Below are 15,284 nucleotides of genomic sequence, written 5' to 3' on the forward strand. Positions count from 1 at the left end.
ATTAGTACTTATTATAACAAGCACTAAAAGTGTAGTTTATCTGACCAAGTCCATGTGGAGACAGTTAATAAGTCATTAGTACTTATTATAACAAGCACTAAATGGTCAGTTTGTCTGACCAAGTCCATGTGGAGAGAGTTAATAAGTCATTAGTACTTAAATGTCGTGTGTCTGAAAACAACAACAGATTTTACATGCAACCTTAAAAGGCAATGATTTTAGTTATTCTGTGATGGATTGTTTAGTCACAGTATTCCTGATGAATCTTTGTGTAATGGATGGCAACTGCCTGTTGTGGAGACACAAGTATAGAGGACAATGTTTCGAAAGTCATCTGACCCAAAGATGAAAGGCAGAAGACGTTTGAAACATCATCCTCTATACTTGTGTCTCTACAATAGGCAGTTGCCATCTATTCTACAAAGATTTCAGTTGTAAGTTAATTTAACAAATCTAAAGGTTTTATGCATTAGGCTTAACACTGTAACACCTAAAGCCCAGTTTAGAAAATACTGTGTAAAGGCAGATTCTCTAATTCCAGAAAATGACATTTTGTCACTGTTTTACTTAAACTTTGCTCTAAAACACTGGAACTTTATACTACTATCAGCTGTGATCATGCTAAGCCTAATTCATATTGCACTGGTTACATTAATCAATTGTAAATAACACTTAACTTTAATTTCCAATGCTTCATCTCTAGTGTTTTTTACTCATATTTCACAATATTTTTGCTAACTAGGGAAGAAGTTGGGTAATCAGGCAGCTCACCTCTATCACGTAGTGTCATCACAACAGATCTGCCTTCTTTGAAAGCGTCGACTCCATGGCCAACCGTTAGTCCTTGGAGGTCTTTACTCGTGTAGTTCTATCCAACAGAAATAAAACCGTTAATAAAGTCCACTTCATCACCCCAACTAGAAAATCATCCATGTGAAATATAAAGGTAATGAACATTCAAAGCAAAAAGAAACTAAAACCAAACCAAAAAAGTATTCCATACAATTTTAAATTAAAAAACAAACTTTCTTACAAATTATAATCAGTATTACACTATTAGAGTTCACTATTTAGTAATTGATATGCATAACATTTCTTAAATCAGACCAGATTTCTCCTGCAAATGATGATTAACATTACTTTATCAGATGTGTTAGATAATTAGTTTTATTCACAGAGTTACACATGCAAGTTAAGTGTGAACTACAGTGGACAGAAAACTATCTCAGACCAGTGGTATGGGTATTAACACTTTTATTGATAAGGAGCAAACAACGTTTCAACCATCCTAAGTCATCTTCAGGTAAAGAAAGAGTTTGAATGTGACCACTGATGGACAGATCTAAGGAACAAGAGTATAAAGGGTATGTACGGTACTGTATCAAAACTACATTCTTCCAATATTTGTCTTTTCATGGGTTAAATCATACACAGGTAATTAAAAACCTTGTTTCTGTAAATGGTGATCAGTTTTATGTTTTGCCATCTAATCACTAAGGTATGTATGTAAGATCATACATCTAGAAAACACAAGTAAGACCAAGCTTAAATAATTTAAAGACAGACACACATACAACAATGGAATCAGAACTTTTACCACCATGTGATTTTGGAAGCAACCAATCTTTATAAATGACTTGTTATAATATTTGATGAAATAACCACACAGAAGTGAGTTTCAAAAATAAAGACAACACATACAGTGTTGTCTGTAAGCTACATCAGAAGCATACCTTTACTGATGCAGTGAGCTACATCAGAACCATACCTTTACTGATGCAGTAAGCTACATCAGAACCATACCTTTACTGATGCAGTAAGCTACATCAGAACCATACCTTTACTGATGCAGTAAGCTACATCAGAACCATACCTTTACTGATGCAGTAAGCTACATCAGAACCATACCTTTACTGATACAGTAAGCTACATCAGAACCATACCTCTACTGATACAGTATGCTACATCAGAACCATACCTTTACTGATGCAGTAAGCTACATCAGAACCATACGTTTACTGATGCAGTAAGCTACATCAGAACCATACCTTTACTGATGCAGTAAGCTACATCAGAACCATACCTTTACTGATGCAGTAAGCTACATCAGAACCATACCTTTACTGATCCAGTAAGCTACATCAGAACCATACCTTTACTGATGCAGTAAGCTACATCAGAACCATACCTTTACTGATGCAGTAAGCTACATCAGAACCATACCTTTACTGATACAGTAAGCTACATCAGGACCATACCTTTACTGATACAGTAAGCTACATCAGAACCATACCTTTACTGATACAGTAAGCTACATCAGAACCATACCTTTACTGATGCAGTAAGCTACATCAGAACCATACCTTTACTGATGCAGTAAGCTACATCAGAACCATACCTTTACTGATGCAGTAAGCTACATCAGAACCATACCTTTACTGATACAGTAAGCTACATCAGAACCATACCTTTACTGATGCTTTCATTTCTTTAAATTCACCTTCAACTAAGGCCCCAACACCAAACTCTTCATCCATCTCAGCAAGCATTTTGGCCTAGAAGACATGCATTCAAAAATATCTAAAACCACATATTTCAATTCTATTTCCTTCTAACAAAACATATTCAAGAGTTTACAAAAAGTGTTTAGACTAATTTCTAGTCTTCATGAAAAACCAATCCAATTTAAAAATAGCATCACAAAGTCTTCAACTCATAACAAACAGTAAATTAAGGTAATTAAAAAAAAAGTGAAAAACTTACCCGTTTATCTGCTTTCTCTCTTTCTTCCTGCAACTCTCGGCTTTTCTTCACCCATGACAACACATCTTCACCCTCTGAATCAGATTCTCCCAGACCTTTTGTTTTACTGAGGAGCAAATATATAATCCAACTTGTGACATAAAAATACTGATTATACATACTGGGTACATGAAGCCCAAATGAAGATGACTAACTGTACATGACAAATATGAGCATTACTAACAGAAAATGACAGAAGTGTAGCTCTCACGGACAGGTTTTTAATAATAATAACACTGTTATAGAAAGCGCTGGAAGTTTAGGGCTTCACATACACAGGTTATATATAGCACTATTACAGAAGAAAATGACAGACACTAAGGTCTTCATGTATACAGCATCATTACAGAATATAAAAGCTGGATGTTCTTTGACACAAGTATGAAGTAACTTCTTCCAGACCTTTTCTGGTTCCCAATGATTGGATTGAAATTTTCACAATTCTATTAAAATTTGAAAAATTTAATAATGTTTTGTTTACCTTCTTTGAAATGTTGATCTATTTCTGAAGCTTTAATGAACTATTGTTGTGAGATATCTATTTAGCATTTCTTACAGATGATGAAAATACTGAAGACATAATTTTACCAGTGAATGTTTGACACCATGTGACAAAATTTAGAATTATATAATAGTTTCTTACTAAAGATTCAAGTGAAGGTGTGAAAGATTTTATAGTTTAACATAAAAGATATATATATATATTTGGTTCAATAAAACGTGAAACCTGGCAAGAAAAGGTATTCAAGCTGGATCCTTAGATGATACACAAATGAGCATCGTGAACAATTTAACCTATCTCTAATGATCAAATAAAAAATTGTAAAAGGTGACATTTCAAGCCAAGGTTCAGGCCAGGGAACACATAGTAAAGCCACTTCATTAAACAGAGGTACTAGTAATAATAATTTACAACTTTACATCTAAAGTCAAATATATAAAAAAAACAACATCCAATTAATCAAATCAAACATAATACCAAAAAATAACGACAGTCTATATTACATTAGGCACTCACTAAAATCCTTCAAGTAATAATTTGAATCTTTCACTGACATCTATATAATCACTACAGGGCAAAAAAGTTAACAGTTGAATTGACAAAAAATATAGATATTTCCAATCATGCATAAGTGTTTTTATTATCCTACTATTTATCAACATTTTCATTGTTAAGCCAGACCAATTGCACATTACAACCCTCATTGTAAGGCCAGACTAATTGCACATTACAACCCTCATTGTTAAGCCTGACAAATTACACATTACAACCCTCATTGTTAAGCCTGACAAATTACATATTACAACCCTCATTGTTAAGCCAGACTAACTGCTCATTACAACCCTCATTGTTAAGCCTGACAAATTACACATTACAACCCTCTTTACAACATACCAATCTTCTAAGAAAACCCACCTTAATTTATCAGCTATTTTCCTCTTTTCTTTCTGAATCTTTAACTTTTCACGCATAGTTTCTTCCTTTTTTTTATCCGAAATGTTTTCCGTCTTAACAAACACTTCTTTCCTGTCTTCTTCCTCACCATCATTGTCACCATCAGCTTGCTCGAGACCTGCACAAACAAGAAAAATCTCACCACAACCAATACGCGTTTCTTTAAAACAAAGTTACAAATTCAAACAAATAGAAAATAACGTGTAATTTTACGCAATCTGTTTAATTAGCTTCATCTTACCAGGTATTTCTTCTTGAAGTTGTAATGGCTTGAGGCCTATCTTTGCTCTTAATTTACTACAAAAGAAAAACATTTATTGAAACACTTAATATTTTTGTAGGTAATAAACATTATAAGATTTCAAAATTTTTTTTTTTTTCATAAGAGAAAGTGTTTTAAACCTTTCAATAAAGATTTACAGAATTTGATCGACCTTGTAGTGTACTCCACCAACTATTTACATAATTTATTCCAATAATTCTATTATCAGTACATGTTTATAAACTTTGCATCAAAAGTATTAGAAACTAAGCACTTTCTTGCACTGAAAATCTACTTCTAACAGTTACTAAATCTGATCTCCTTCTCTTCTATAAGTATTGCTAAAAAAAATTCATAATTAGCACAACATTCAATGTACCCCATCAATTTTGCACCTTTTCTCAATGTGTGCATATCACATCACTACTTTCCACCAATAACACTGCACCATCTATATTGGCATAGCTATCTCCCTCTGCTGTTCCTGCTCAATATTCACTTCCAAGAATTGGTAGGATCCAAACGACGACCAATTGCGGGGAGAAAATGTGTGAGGAAAGGTAAGAGTCTGTTTATTTGTGGTATCATCTTACCTCCAAAACTGAAGAGACTGTTATAGTCACACAAAAGAGAAACAAGAGGAAAGCAACTGTCCAGAATGGATGGATGGGCTGCAAGATGAAACAGAAGCCCAATTCTGGAACAGTTATGCACTTCACTCTCAAAGTAGGAAATTAATCTTTTATGGCCAGGAAAGAAAGGATGTGCACAAGTACAATCTATTCTGAGAAGAGCAACCAGTGGTAAAACAGTATTAGCTGTGTACATTCCTATCCTAAACGACACAGATGAGGTTTCATAACCCAAATTCTTCACTCAAGGTATGGCAGGGATAGACAGCTATCCCATTCTGCTTTAGCCATGCAGTCCACAGATGGTGTGGTCTGGAGTGGAAATGTTTATAAAGCAGTTATCATAAGATAGATAACTCTCCAGCAATCTTGTAGAATACTCCATCTCATTGGTGAGTGTGCAAAGCCACAAATGAGTTAAAGAATATTTTGTCAGGCACCACTTGCAACAGAGCAGGATCTGTGTGATGAAAAGAGAAAAAAAATATTGTGCATACCCCCAAGAGTAGGTGTAAATAAAATAGAACAATGTAGGGCCCTGACCAGAAACAGAAGTCTATTGAGGTCAGGATGGGGGTAAACATGGAAGATAGAAGGGAAATAAGAGAAAAGGAGAAACAACCCTCCAAAATTGCCACAGTCTGAGGGAGAAAAAAGATAGGAAGAGTGATAAAAGTTACATAAAACATCAATGGCAAACAAACAAAGACTGGTAACATCCACAGACTGAGAGACGAAAATAGGTCTGAAGAGACAGATAAAACAAGGAGCATGGGAAAGGTGGTGTAAATGAATACAAAGTTAAGGCATGAAGGACCACATTGCGTCCCAGTCCGGAACAGTAGGAATGCTTGGGGGACCTCTGAATCTGGAAAGAATGCAGAAACACAGTGAGAACAGGGAAGTATAAAAACTATTGTATCTAGAAAAACAGAAGGTATGACGGAGGACTGCTTGATATCAGGAAAGTAAGAAGACTGAAGATTCCACAATCAAACAACATGGTAAGAAATTGTCACCTTAGCCACAGAAAGCTTGTTGGCAAGACTGATAGTATACTTCTGTGGAAGACGAACCTATGGGAGTAGCTAAAACTTGTGATAGTATACGTCTGTGGAAGACGAAGCTATGGTAGTAGCTAAAACTTGTGATAGTATACTTCTGTGGAGGTTGAACCTATGGTAGTAGCTAAAACTTGTGATAGTATACTTCATTGGAGGTTGAACCTATGGTAGTAGCTAAAACTTGTGATAGTATATTTCTGTGGAGGTTGAACCTATGGTAGTAGCTAAAACTTGTGATAGTATATTTCTGTGGAGGTTGAACCTATGGTAGTAGCTAAAACTTGTAATAGTATACTTCAGTGGAGGTTGAACCTATGGTAGTAGCTAAAACTTGTGATAGTATACTTCATTGGAGGTTGAACCTATGGTAGTAGCTAAAACTTGTGATAGTATATTTCTGTGGAGGTTGAACCTATGGTAGTAGCTAAAACTTGTAATAGTATACTTCAGTGGAGGTTGAACCTATGGTAGTAGCTAAAACTTGTGATAGTATACTTCAGTGGAGGTTGAACCTATGGTAGTAGCTAAAACTTGTGATAGTATATTTCTGTGGAAGACGAAGCTATGGTAGTAGTTAAAAAGGAAGCCACTCTACTTTTGAAGCCTAATCTTCGTATCACTGATTATCTTCTACCTGAGAAACATCATCACTTGAAAAACAGATGCTGCTAGCTGAACATATAAATCTAGCTGCTTAAGTATTAGAACCTGCACTTCCTCCACAGATACAGTCTTATCAGCAGTGTTCTCAACTGTAAGAGGAATATATATAGGTGATACACTGATCACAAATTCATACCAAGATCTCTGGTAATTCAATAACAAGAAATAGATTGAAAAAACAGTTGAAACAAGTGACTGCTTACAAAGTTAAACAAAACTGTTGATAACAAAACTGAAATGGCACAGAAGAATGTTCATAAATGGTCACCATAGCAGAGGGAGACAGAGTTGTGCATATTTAGGTGGCACAATACTATTGGTGGAGAGTATTCACATATGTACATCTTCAGAAATTATGTAAGTTTGAAAGGGAATATATACTGGTGCGCTAATTGTGAAAATGTCTTAGCAATGCTTAAAGGGAAGACAGATCTTTATCAGAGAGGAGGTAAGACTATTTCAGAATATTTCAATATCACATCAGTTTTAATTTTACATCCTCATACTTCTGTCATGTGACACATCTACCCTCTAATATTTCCCACTCAGATTTTATGACTTCAACAATAAAGCTTCTACACTAATGAATCAATTAGTAGCACAAACTGACACTATTCACCTTCTTGATCTGTTGAACTATCAAACTCACCAGAGGCTCCCCTTTGTCTCTTTACATGCATTTTAAATCAATTATTCACACACACTAATTTGTCTGACAGACATATTTATAACCAATAGAAAGAGTACATTGTAGCACACATAAACCTTACAATCACTTGCTTATAATTAGCATACAAAAATTGTAATTTGTAAGAAGAACTTTTGATGTGTTTCGAGTAAAGTTATTGCTCCAAACAGTAATTGAATTTTTAAGATATTTATAGCTCAGTCAGAGAGAAATATTTAGAGATGGCAAGAGAAGAAAGCCCTCGAATAGCTTGGCGCAGAATTCAAAACAAGCAAACAATCACAAAAGTCTAATAATCATATTTTCAAGAGATTCTATCTGGTGCCTAATATTTTTGGTATTATAAAATTCATCTGAAATGTACATAAATTACTTTTTGGATAAACTATATTGTGAGAGAAAAAAACGGGTTACTAAAACATAGTTTATCAATGTCTATATTGACGGATACATTTCTTTTGTATACACATTTTTTATCCGCTGTTATGTAGTTTTAACAAAAGTGACTCAAATGTTAAAATTATAAACTTCTGTTATATAACAAAGGTTAAATGTAAAGAAATTCAAAAAAGCAGTTGATAACAAAACATGTGCTACAGTCTCAATGTTGTTTACCCTATTGCTGTGACGAACACTTCACAACAAAACATGTGCTACAGTCTCTATGTCGTTTACCCTATTGTTGGGAAGAGCAGTTGATAACAAAACATGTGCTACAGTCTCAATGTGGTTTACCCTATTGCTCTGAAGAGCAGTTGATAACAAAACATGTGCTACAGTCTCAATGTTGTTTACCCTATTGCTGCGAAGAGCAGTTGATAACAAAACATGTGCTACAGTCTCAATGTTATTTACCCTATTGCTGGGAAGAACAGTTGATAACAAAACATGTGCTACAGTCTCAATGTTGTTTACCCTATTGCTCTGAAGAGCAGTTGATAACAAAATACGTGCTACAGTCTCTATGTTGTTTACCCTATTGCTGTGAAGAACAGTTGATAACAAAACATTTGCTACAGTCTCAATGTTGTTTACCCTATTGTTGTGAAAAACAGTTGATAAAAAAACATGTTTACTGTCTCAATGTTGTTTACCCTACTGCTGTGAAAAATAGTTGATAACAAAACATGTGTACAGTCTCAATGTTGTTTACCCTACTGCTGTGAAGAACAGTTGATAACAAAACATGTGCTACAGTCTCAATGTTGTTTACCCAATTCCCGTGAAGAACAGTTGACAACAACACATGTGCTACAGTCTCAATGTTGTTTACCCTATTGCTCTGAAGAGCAGTTGATAACAAAACATGTGCAACAGTCTCCATGTTGTTTACCATATTGCAGTGAAAAGCAGTTGATAACAAAACATGTGCTACAGTCTCAATGTTGTTTACCCTATTGCTGTGACGAACAGTTGACAACAAAACGTGCTACAGTCTCATTGTTGTTTTCCCTATTGTTGTGAAAACCAGTTGATAAAAAAACATGTGCTACAGTCTCAATGTTGTTTACCTTATTGTTGTGAAAAACAGTTGATAAAAAAACATGTGCTACAGTCTCAATGTGGTTTACCCCACTGCTCTGAAGAGCAATTGATAACAAAACATGAGCTACAGTCTCAATGTTGTTTACCCTATTGCTCTGAAGAGCAGTTGATAACAAAACATGTGCTACAGTCTCAATGTTGTTTACCCTATTGCTCTGAAGGGTAGTTGATAAAAAAACATGTGCTACAGTCTCAATGTTGTTTACCCTGTTGTTGTGAAGAACAGTTGATAACAAAACATGTGCTACAGTCTCTATGTTGTTTGCCCTACTGCTGTGAAGAGCAGTTGATAACAAAACAAATGCTACAGTCTCTATGTTGTTTACCCTATTGCTCTGAAGAGCAGTTGATAACAAAACATTTGCTACAGTTTCAATGTTGTTTACCCTATTGCGGTGAAAGGCAGTTGATAACAAAACATGTGCAACAGTCTCCATGTTGTTTACCATATTGCAGTGGAGAACAGTTGAAAACAAAACATGTGCTACAGTCTCAATATTGTTTTCCCTGCTGCTGTGAAGAACAGTTGATAACAAAACATGTGCTACAGTATCTATGTTGTTTACCCTATTGCTGTGAAAAGCAGTTGATAACAAAACATGTGCTACAGTCTCAATGTTGTTTACCCTATTGTTGTGAAAAACAGTTGATAAAAAAACATGTGTACAGTCTCAATGTTGTTTACCCTACTGCTGTGAAGAATGGTTGATAACAAAACATGTGCTACAGTCTCTATGTTGTTTACACTATTGCTCTGAAGAGTAGTTGATAAAAAAACGTGCTACAGTCTCAATGTTGTTTACCCTATTGTTGTGAAGAACAGTTGATAACAAAACATGTGCTACAGTCTCAATGTTTTTTACCCAAAAGCTCTGAAGAGCAGTTTATAACAAAACACGTGCTACAGTCTCTATGTCGTTTACCCTATTGTTGGGAAGAGCAGTTGATAACAAAACGTGCTACAGTCTCAATGTTGTTTACCCTATTGCTGCGAAGAGCAGTTGATAACAAAACATGTGCTACAGTCTCAATGTTATTTACCCTATTGCTGGGAAGAACAGTTGATAACAAAACATGTGCTACAGTCTCAATGTTGTTTACCCTATTGCTCTGAAGAGCAGTTGATAACAAAATACGTGCTACAGTCTCTATGTTGTTTACCCTATTGCTGTGAAGAACAGTTGATAACAAAACATTTGCTACAGTCTCAATGTTGTTTACCCTATTGCAGTGAAAAGCAGTTGATAACAAAACATGTGCAACAGTCTCTATGTTGTTTACCATATTTCTGCGAAGAGCAGTTGCTAACAAAACATGTGCTACAGCCTCAATGTTGTTTGCCGTATTGTTGTGAAGAACAGTTGATAACAAAACATGTGCTACAGTATCAATGTTGTTTACCCTATTGCTGTAAAGAACAGGTGATAACAAAACATGTGCTTCAGTCTCAATGTTGTTTACACTATTGCTATGAAGACCAGTTGATAACAAAACATGTGCTACAGTCTCAATGTTGTTTACCCTATACTGTGAAGAGCAGTTGATAACAAAACATGTGCTAGAGTTTCAATGTTGTTTACCACCATTGCTCTGAAAAGCAGTTGATGACAAAACATGTGCTACAGTCTCAATGTTGTTTTCCCTATTGCTGTGAAGAGCAGTTCATAACAAAACATGTGCTACAGTCTCAATGTTGTTTAACCTATTCCTGTGAAGAACAGTTGATAACAAAACATGTGCTACAGTCTCAATGTTGTTTACCCTATTGTTATGAAGAGCAGTTGATAACAAAACATGTGCTACAGTCTCAAGTTGTTTACCCTATTGCTCTGAAGACCAGTTCATAACAAAACATGTGCTACAGTCTCAATGTTGTTTACCCTATTGTTATGAAGAGCAGTTGATAACAAAACATGTCCTACATTCTCAATGTTGTTTACCCTATTGCTCTGAAGACCAGTTCATAACAAAACACGTGCTACAGTCTCAGTGTTATTTACCATATTGCGGTGAAGAGCAGTTGACAACAAAACATGTGCCACAGTCTCAATGTTGTTTACCCTATTGTTGTGAAGAACAGTTGATAAGAAAACATGTGCTACAGTCTCTATGTTGTTTAACCTATTCCTGTGAAGAACAGTTGATAACAAAACATGTGCTACAGTCTCAATGTTGTTTACCCTATTGTTATGAAGAGCAGTTGATAACAAAACATGTGCTACAGTCTCAATGTTGTTTACCCAATTGCCGTGAAGAACAGTTGATAACAAAACATGTGCTACAGTCTCAATGTTGTTTACCCTATTGCTCTGAAGAGCAGTTGATAACAAAACATGTGCAACAGTCTCCATGTTGTTTACCATATTGCAGTGAAAAGCAGTTGATAACAAAACATGTGCTACAGTCTCAATGTTGTTTACCCTATTGCTGTGACGAACAGTTGACAACAAAACGTGCTACAGTCTCATTGTTGTTTTCCCTATTGTTGTGAAAACCAGTTGATAAAAAAACATGTGCTACAGTCTCAATGTTGTTTACCTTATTGTTGTGAAAAACAGTTGATAAAAAAACATGTGCTACAGTCTCAATGGGGTTTACCCTACTGCTCTGAAGAGCAGTTGATAACAAAACATGTGCTACAGTCTCAATGTTGTTTACCCTATTGCTCTGAAGAGCAGTTGATAACAAAACATGTGCTACAGTCTCAATGTTGTTTACCCTATTGCTCTGAAGGTTAGTTGATAAAAAAACATGTGCTACAGTCTCAATGTTGTTTACCCTGTTGTTGTGAAGAACAGTTGATAACAAAACATGTGCTACAGTCTCAATGTTTTTTACCCTATTGCTCTGAAGAGCAGTTGATAACAAAACATGTGCTACAGTCTCTATGTTGTTTGCCCTACTGCTGTGAAGAGCAGTTGATAACAAAACAAATGCTACAGTCTCTATGTTGTTTACCCTATTGCTCTGAAGAGCAGTTGATAACAAAACATTTGCTACAGTCTCAATGTTGTTTACCCTATTGCGGTGAAAGGCAGTTGATAACAAAACATGTGCAACAGTCTCCATGTTGTTTACCATATTGCAGTGGAGAACAGTTGAAAACAAAACATGTGCTACAGTCTCAATATTGTTTTCCCTGCTGCTGTGAAGAACAGTTGATAACAAAACATGTGCTACAGTCTCTATGTTGTTTAGCCTATTGCTCTGAAGAGCAGTTGATAACAAAACATGTGCTACAGTCTCTATGTTGTTTCCCTATTGCTGTGAAGAGCAGTTGATAACAAAATATGTGCTACAGTCTCAATGTAGTTTACCCTATTTCTGCGAAGAGCAGTTGATAACAAAACATGTGCCACAGTCTCAATGTTGTTTACCGTATTGTTGTGAAGAACAGTTTATAGCAAAACATGTGCTACAGTATCAATGTTGTTTACCCTGTTGCTGTAAAGAACAGGTGATAACAAAACATGTGCTTCAGTCTCAATGTTGTTTACCCTATTGTTGTGAAGAGCAGTTGATAACAAAACATGTGCTACAGTCTCAATGTTCTTTACCCTATTGTTGTAAAGAACAGTTGAAAACAAAACATGTGCTACAGTCTCAATGTTGTTTACACTATTGTTGTGAAGAACAGTTGATAACACAACATGTGCTACAGTCTCCATGATCTCTACCCTATTGTTGTGAAAAACAGTTGATAAAAAAACATGTGTACAGTCTCAATGTTGTTTACCCTACTGCTGTGAAGAATGGTTGATAACAAAACATGTGCTACAGTCTCAATGTGGTTTACCCTATTGCTCTGAAGAGCAGTTGATAACAAAACATGTGCTACAGTCTCAATGTTGTTTACCCTATTGCTCTGAAGAGCAGTTGATAACAAAACATGTGCTACAGTCTCTATGTTGTTTCCCTATTGCTGTGAAGAGCAGTTGATAACAAAATATGTGCTACAGTCTCAATGTAGTTTACCCTATTTCTGCGAAGAGCAGTTGATAACAAAACATGTGCCACAGTCTCAATGTTGTTTACCGTATTGTTGTGAAGAACAGTTTATAGCAAAACATGTGCTACAGTATCAATGTTGTTTACCCTGTTGCTGTAAAGAACAGGTGATAACAAAACATGTGCTACAGTCTCTATGTTGTTTCCCTATTGCTGTGAAGAGCAGTTGATAACAAAATATGTGCTACAGTCTCAATGTAGTTTACCCTATTTCATGAAGAGCAGTTGATAACAAAACATGTGCCACAGTCTCAATGTTGTTTACCGTATTGTTGTGAAGAACAGTTTATAGCAAAACATGTGCTACAGTATCAATGTTGTTTACCCTGTTGCTGTAAAGAACAGGTGATAACAAAACATGTGCTTCAGTCTCAATGTTGTTTACCCTATTGTTGTGAAGAGCAGTTGATAACAAAACATGTGCTACAGTCTCAATGTTCTTTACCCTATTGTTGTAAAGAACAGTTGAAAACAAAACATGTGCTACAGTCTCAATGTTGTTTACACTATTGTTGTGAAGAACAGTTGATAACACAACATGTGCTACAGTCTCCATGATCTCTACCCTATTGTTGTGAAGAGCAGTTGATAACAAAACATGTGCTACAGTATCAATGTTTTTACCCTATTCTTGTGAAGATCAGTTGATAACAAAAATGTGCTACAGTATCTATGTTGTTTACCCTATTGCTGTGAAAAGCAGTTGATAACAAAACATGTGCTACAGTCTCAATGTTGTTTACCCTATTGTTGTGAAAAACAGTTGATAAAAAAACATGTGTACAGTCTCAATGTTGTTTACCCTACTGCTGTGAAGAATGGTTGATAACAAAACATGTGCTACAGTCTGAATGTGGTTTACCCTATTGCTCTGAAGAGCAGTTGATAACAAAACATGTGCTACAGTCTCAATGTTGTTTACCCTATTGCTCTGAAGAGTAGTTGATAAAAAAACGTGCTACATTCTCAATGTTGTTTACCCTATTGTTGTGAAGAACAGTTGATAACAAAACATGTGCTACAGTCTCAATGTTTTTTACCCAAAAGCTCTGAAGAGCAGTTTATAACAAAACACGTGCTACAGTCTCTATGTCGTTTACCCTATTGTTGGGAAGAGCAGTTGATAACAAAACGTGCTACAGTCTCAATGTTGTTTACCCTATTGCTGCGAAGAGCAGTTGATAACAAAACATGTTCTACAGTCTCAATGTTATTTACCCTATTGCTGGGAAGAACAGTTGATAACAAAACATGTGCTACAGTCTCAATGTTGTTTACCCTATTGCTCTGAAGAGCAGTTGATAACAAAATACGTGCTACAGTCTCTATGTTGTTTACCCTATTGCTGTGAAGAACAGTTGATAACAAAACATTTGCTACAGTCTCAATGTTGTTTACCCTATTGCAGTGAAAGGCAGTTGATAACAAAACATGTGCAACAGTCTCTATGTTGTTTACCATATTTCTGCGAAGAGCAGTTGCTAACAAAACATGTGCTACAGTCTCAATGTTGTTTGCCGTATTGTTGTGAAGAACAGTTGATAACAAAACATGTGCTACAGTATCAATGTTGTTTACCCTATTGCTGTAAAGAACAGGTGATAACAAAACATGTGCTTCAGTCTCAATGTTGTTTACACTATTGCTATGAAGACCAGTTGATAACAAAACATGTGCTACAGTCTCAATGTTGTTTACCCTATACTGTAAAGAGCAGTTGATAACAAAACATGTGCTAGAGTTTCAATGTTGTTTACCCCATTGCTCTGAAAAGCAGTTGATGACAAAACATGTGCTACAGTCTCAATGTTGTTTTCCCTATTGCTGTGAAGAGCAGTTGATAACAAAACATGTGCTACAGTCTCAATGTTGTTTAACCTATTCCTGTGAAGAACAGTTGATAACAAAACATGTGCTACAGTCTCAATGTTGTTTAACCTATTCCTGTGAAGAACATTTGATAACAAAACATGTGCTACAGTCTCAATGTTGTTTACCCTATTGTTATGAAGAGCAGTTGATAACAAAACATGTGCTACAGTCTCAATGTTGTTTACCCCATTGCTCTGAAGACCAGTTCATAACAAAACATGTGTTACAGTCTCAATGTTGTTTACCCTATTGTTATGAAGAGCAGTTGATAACAAAACATGTGCTACATTCT

General features: G+C 35.6%; 1 protein-coding gene across 2 annotated transcripts in view; it reads right to left on the reverse strand.

Annotated features, from left to right (window-relative positions):
* The window catches only part of LOC143226808 (U4/U6.U5 tri-snRNP-associated protein 1-like), a 58,419-nt gene that overhangs the window by 21,753 nt on the left and 21,382 nt on the right, over positions 1–15,284 (reverse strand). For both annotated transcript variants that reach the window (XM_076458245.1, XM_076458246.1), the window contains exons 5-9: positions 4,500–4,555; positions 4,220–4,376; positions 2,764–2,869; positions 2,469–2,555; positions 772–868 (exon numbers count right to left, since the gene is read on the reverse strand). In XM_076458245.1, coding sequence (XP_076314360.1) covers positions 772–868; positions 2,469–2,555; positions 2,764–2,869; positions 4,220–4,376; positions 4,500–4,555 — 503 coding nt within the window. The remainder of the gene's footprint in view (positions 1–771; positions 869–2,468; positions 2,556–2,763; positions 2,870–4,219; positions 4,377–4,499; positions 4,556–15,284) is intronic.

This window comes from Tachypleus tridentatus, chromosome 9 (assembly GCF_004210375.1).
Source record: "Tachypleus tridentatus isolate NWPU-2018 chromosome 9, ASM421037v1, whole genome shotgun sequence".
NCBI classification, from domain to species: Eukaryota; Metazoa; Arthropoda; class Merostomata; order Xiphosura; family Limulidae; genus Tachypleus; species Tachypleus tridentatus.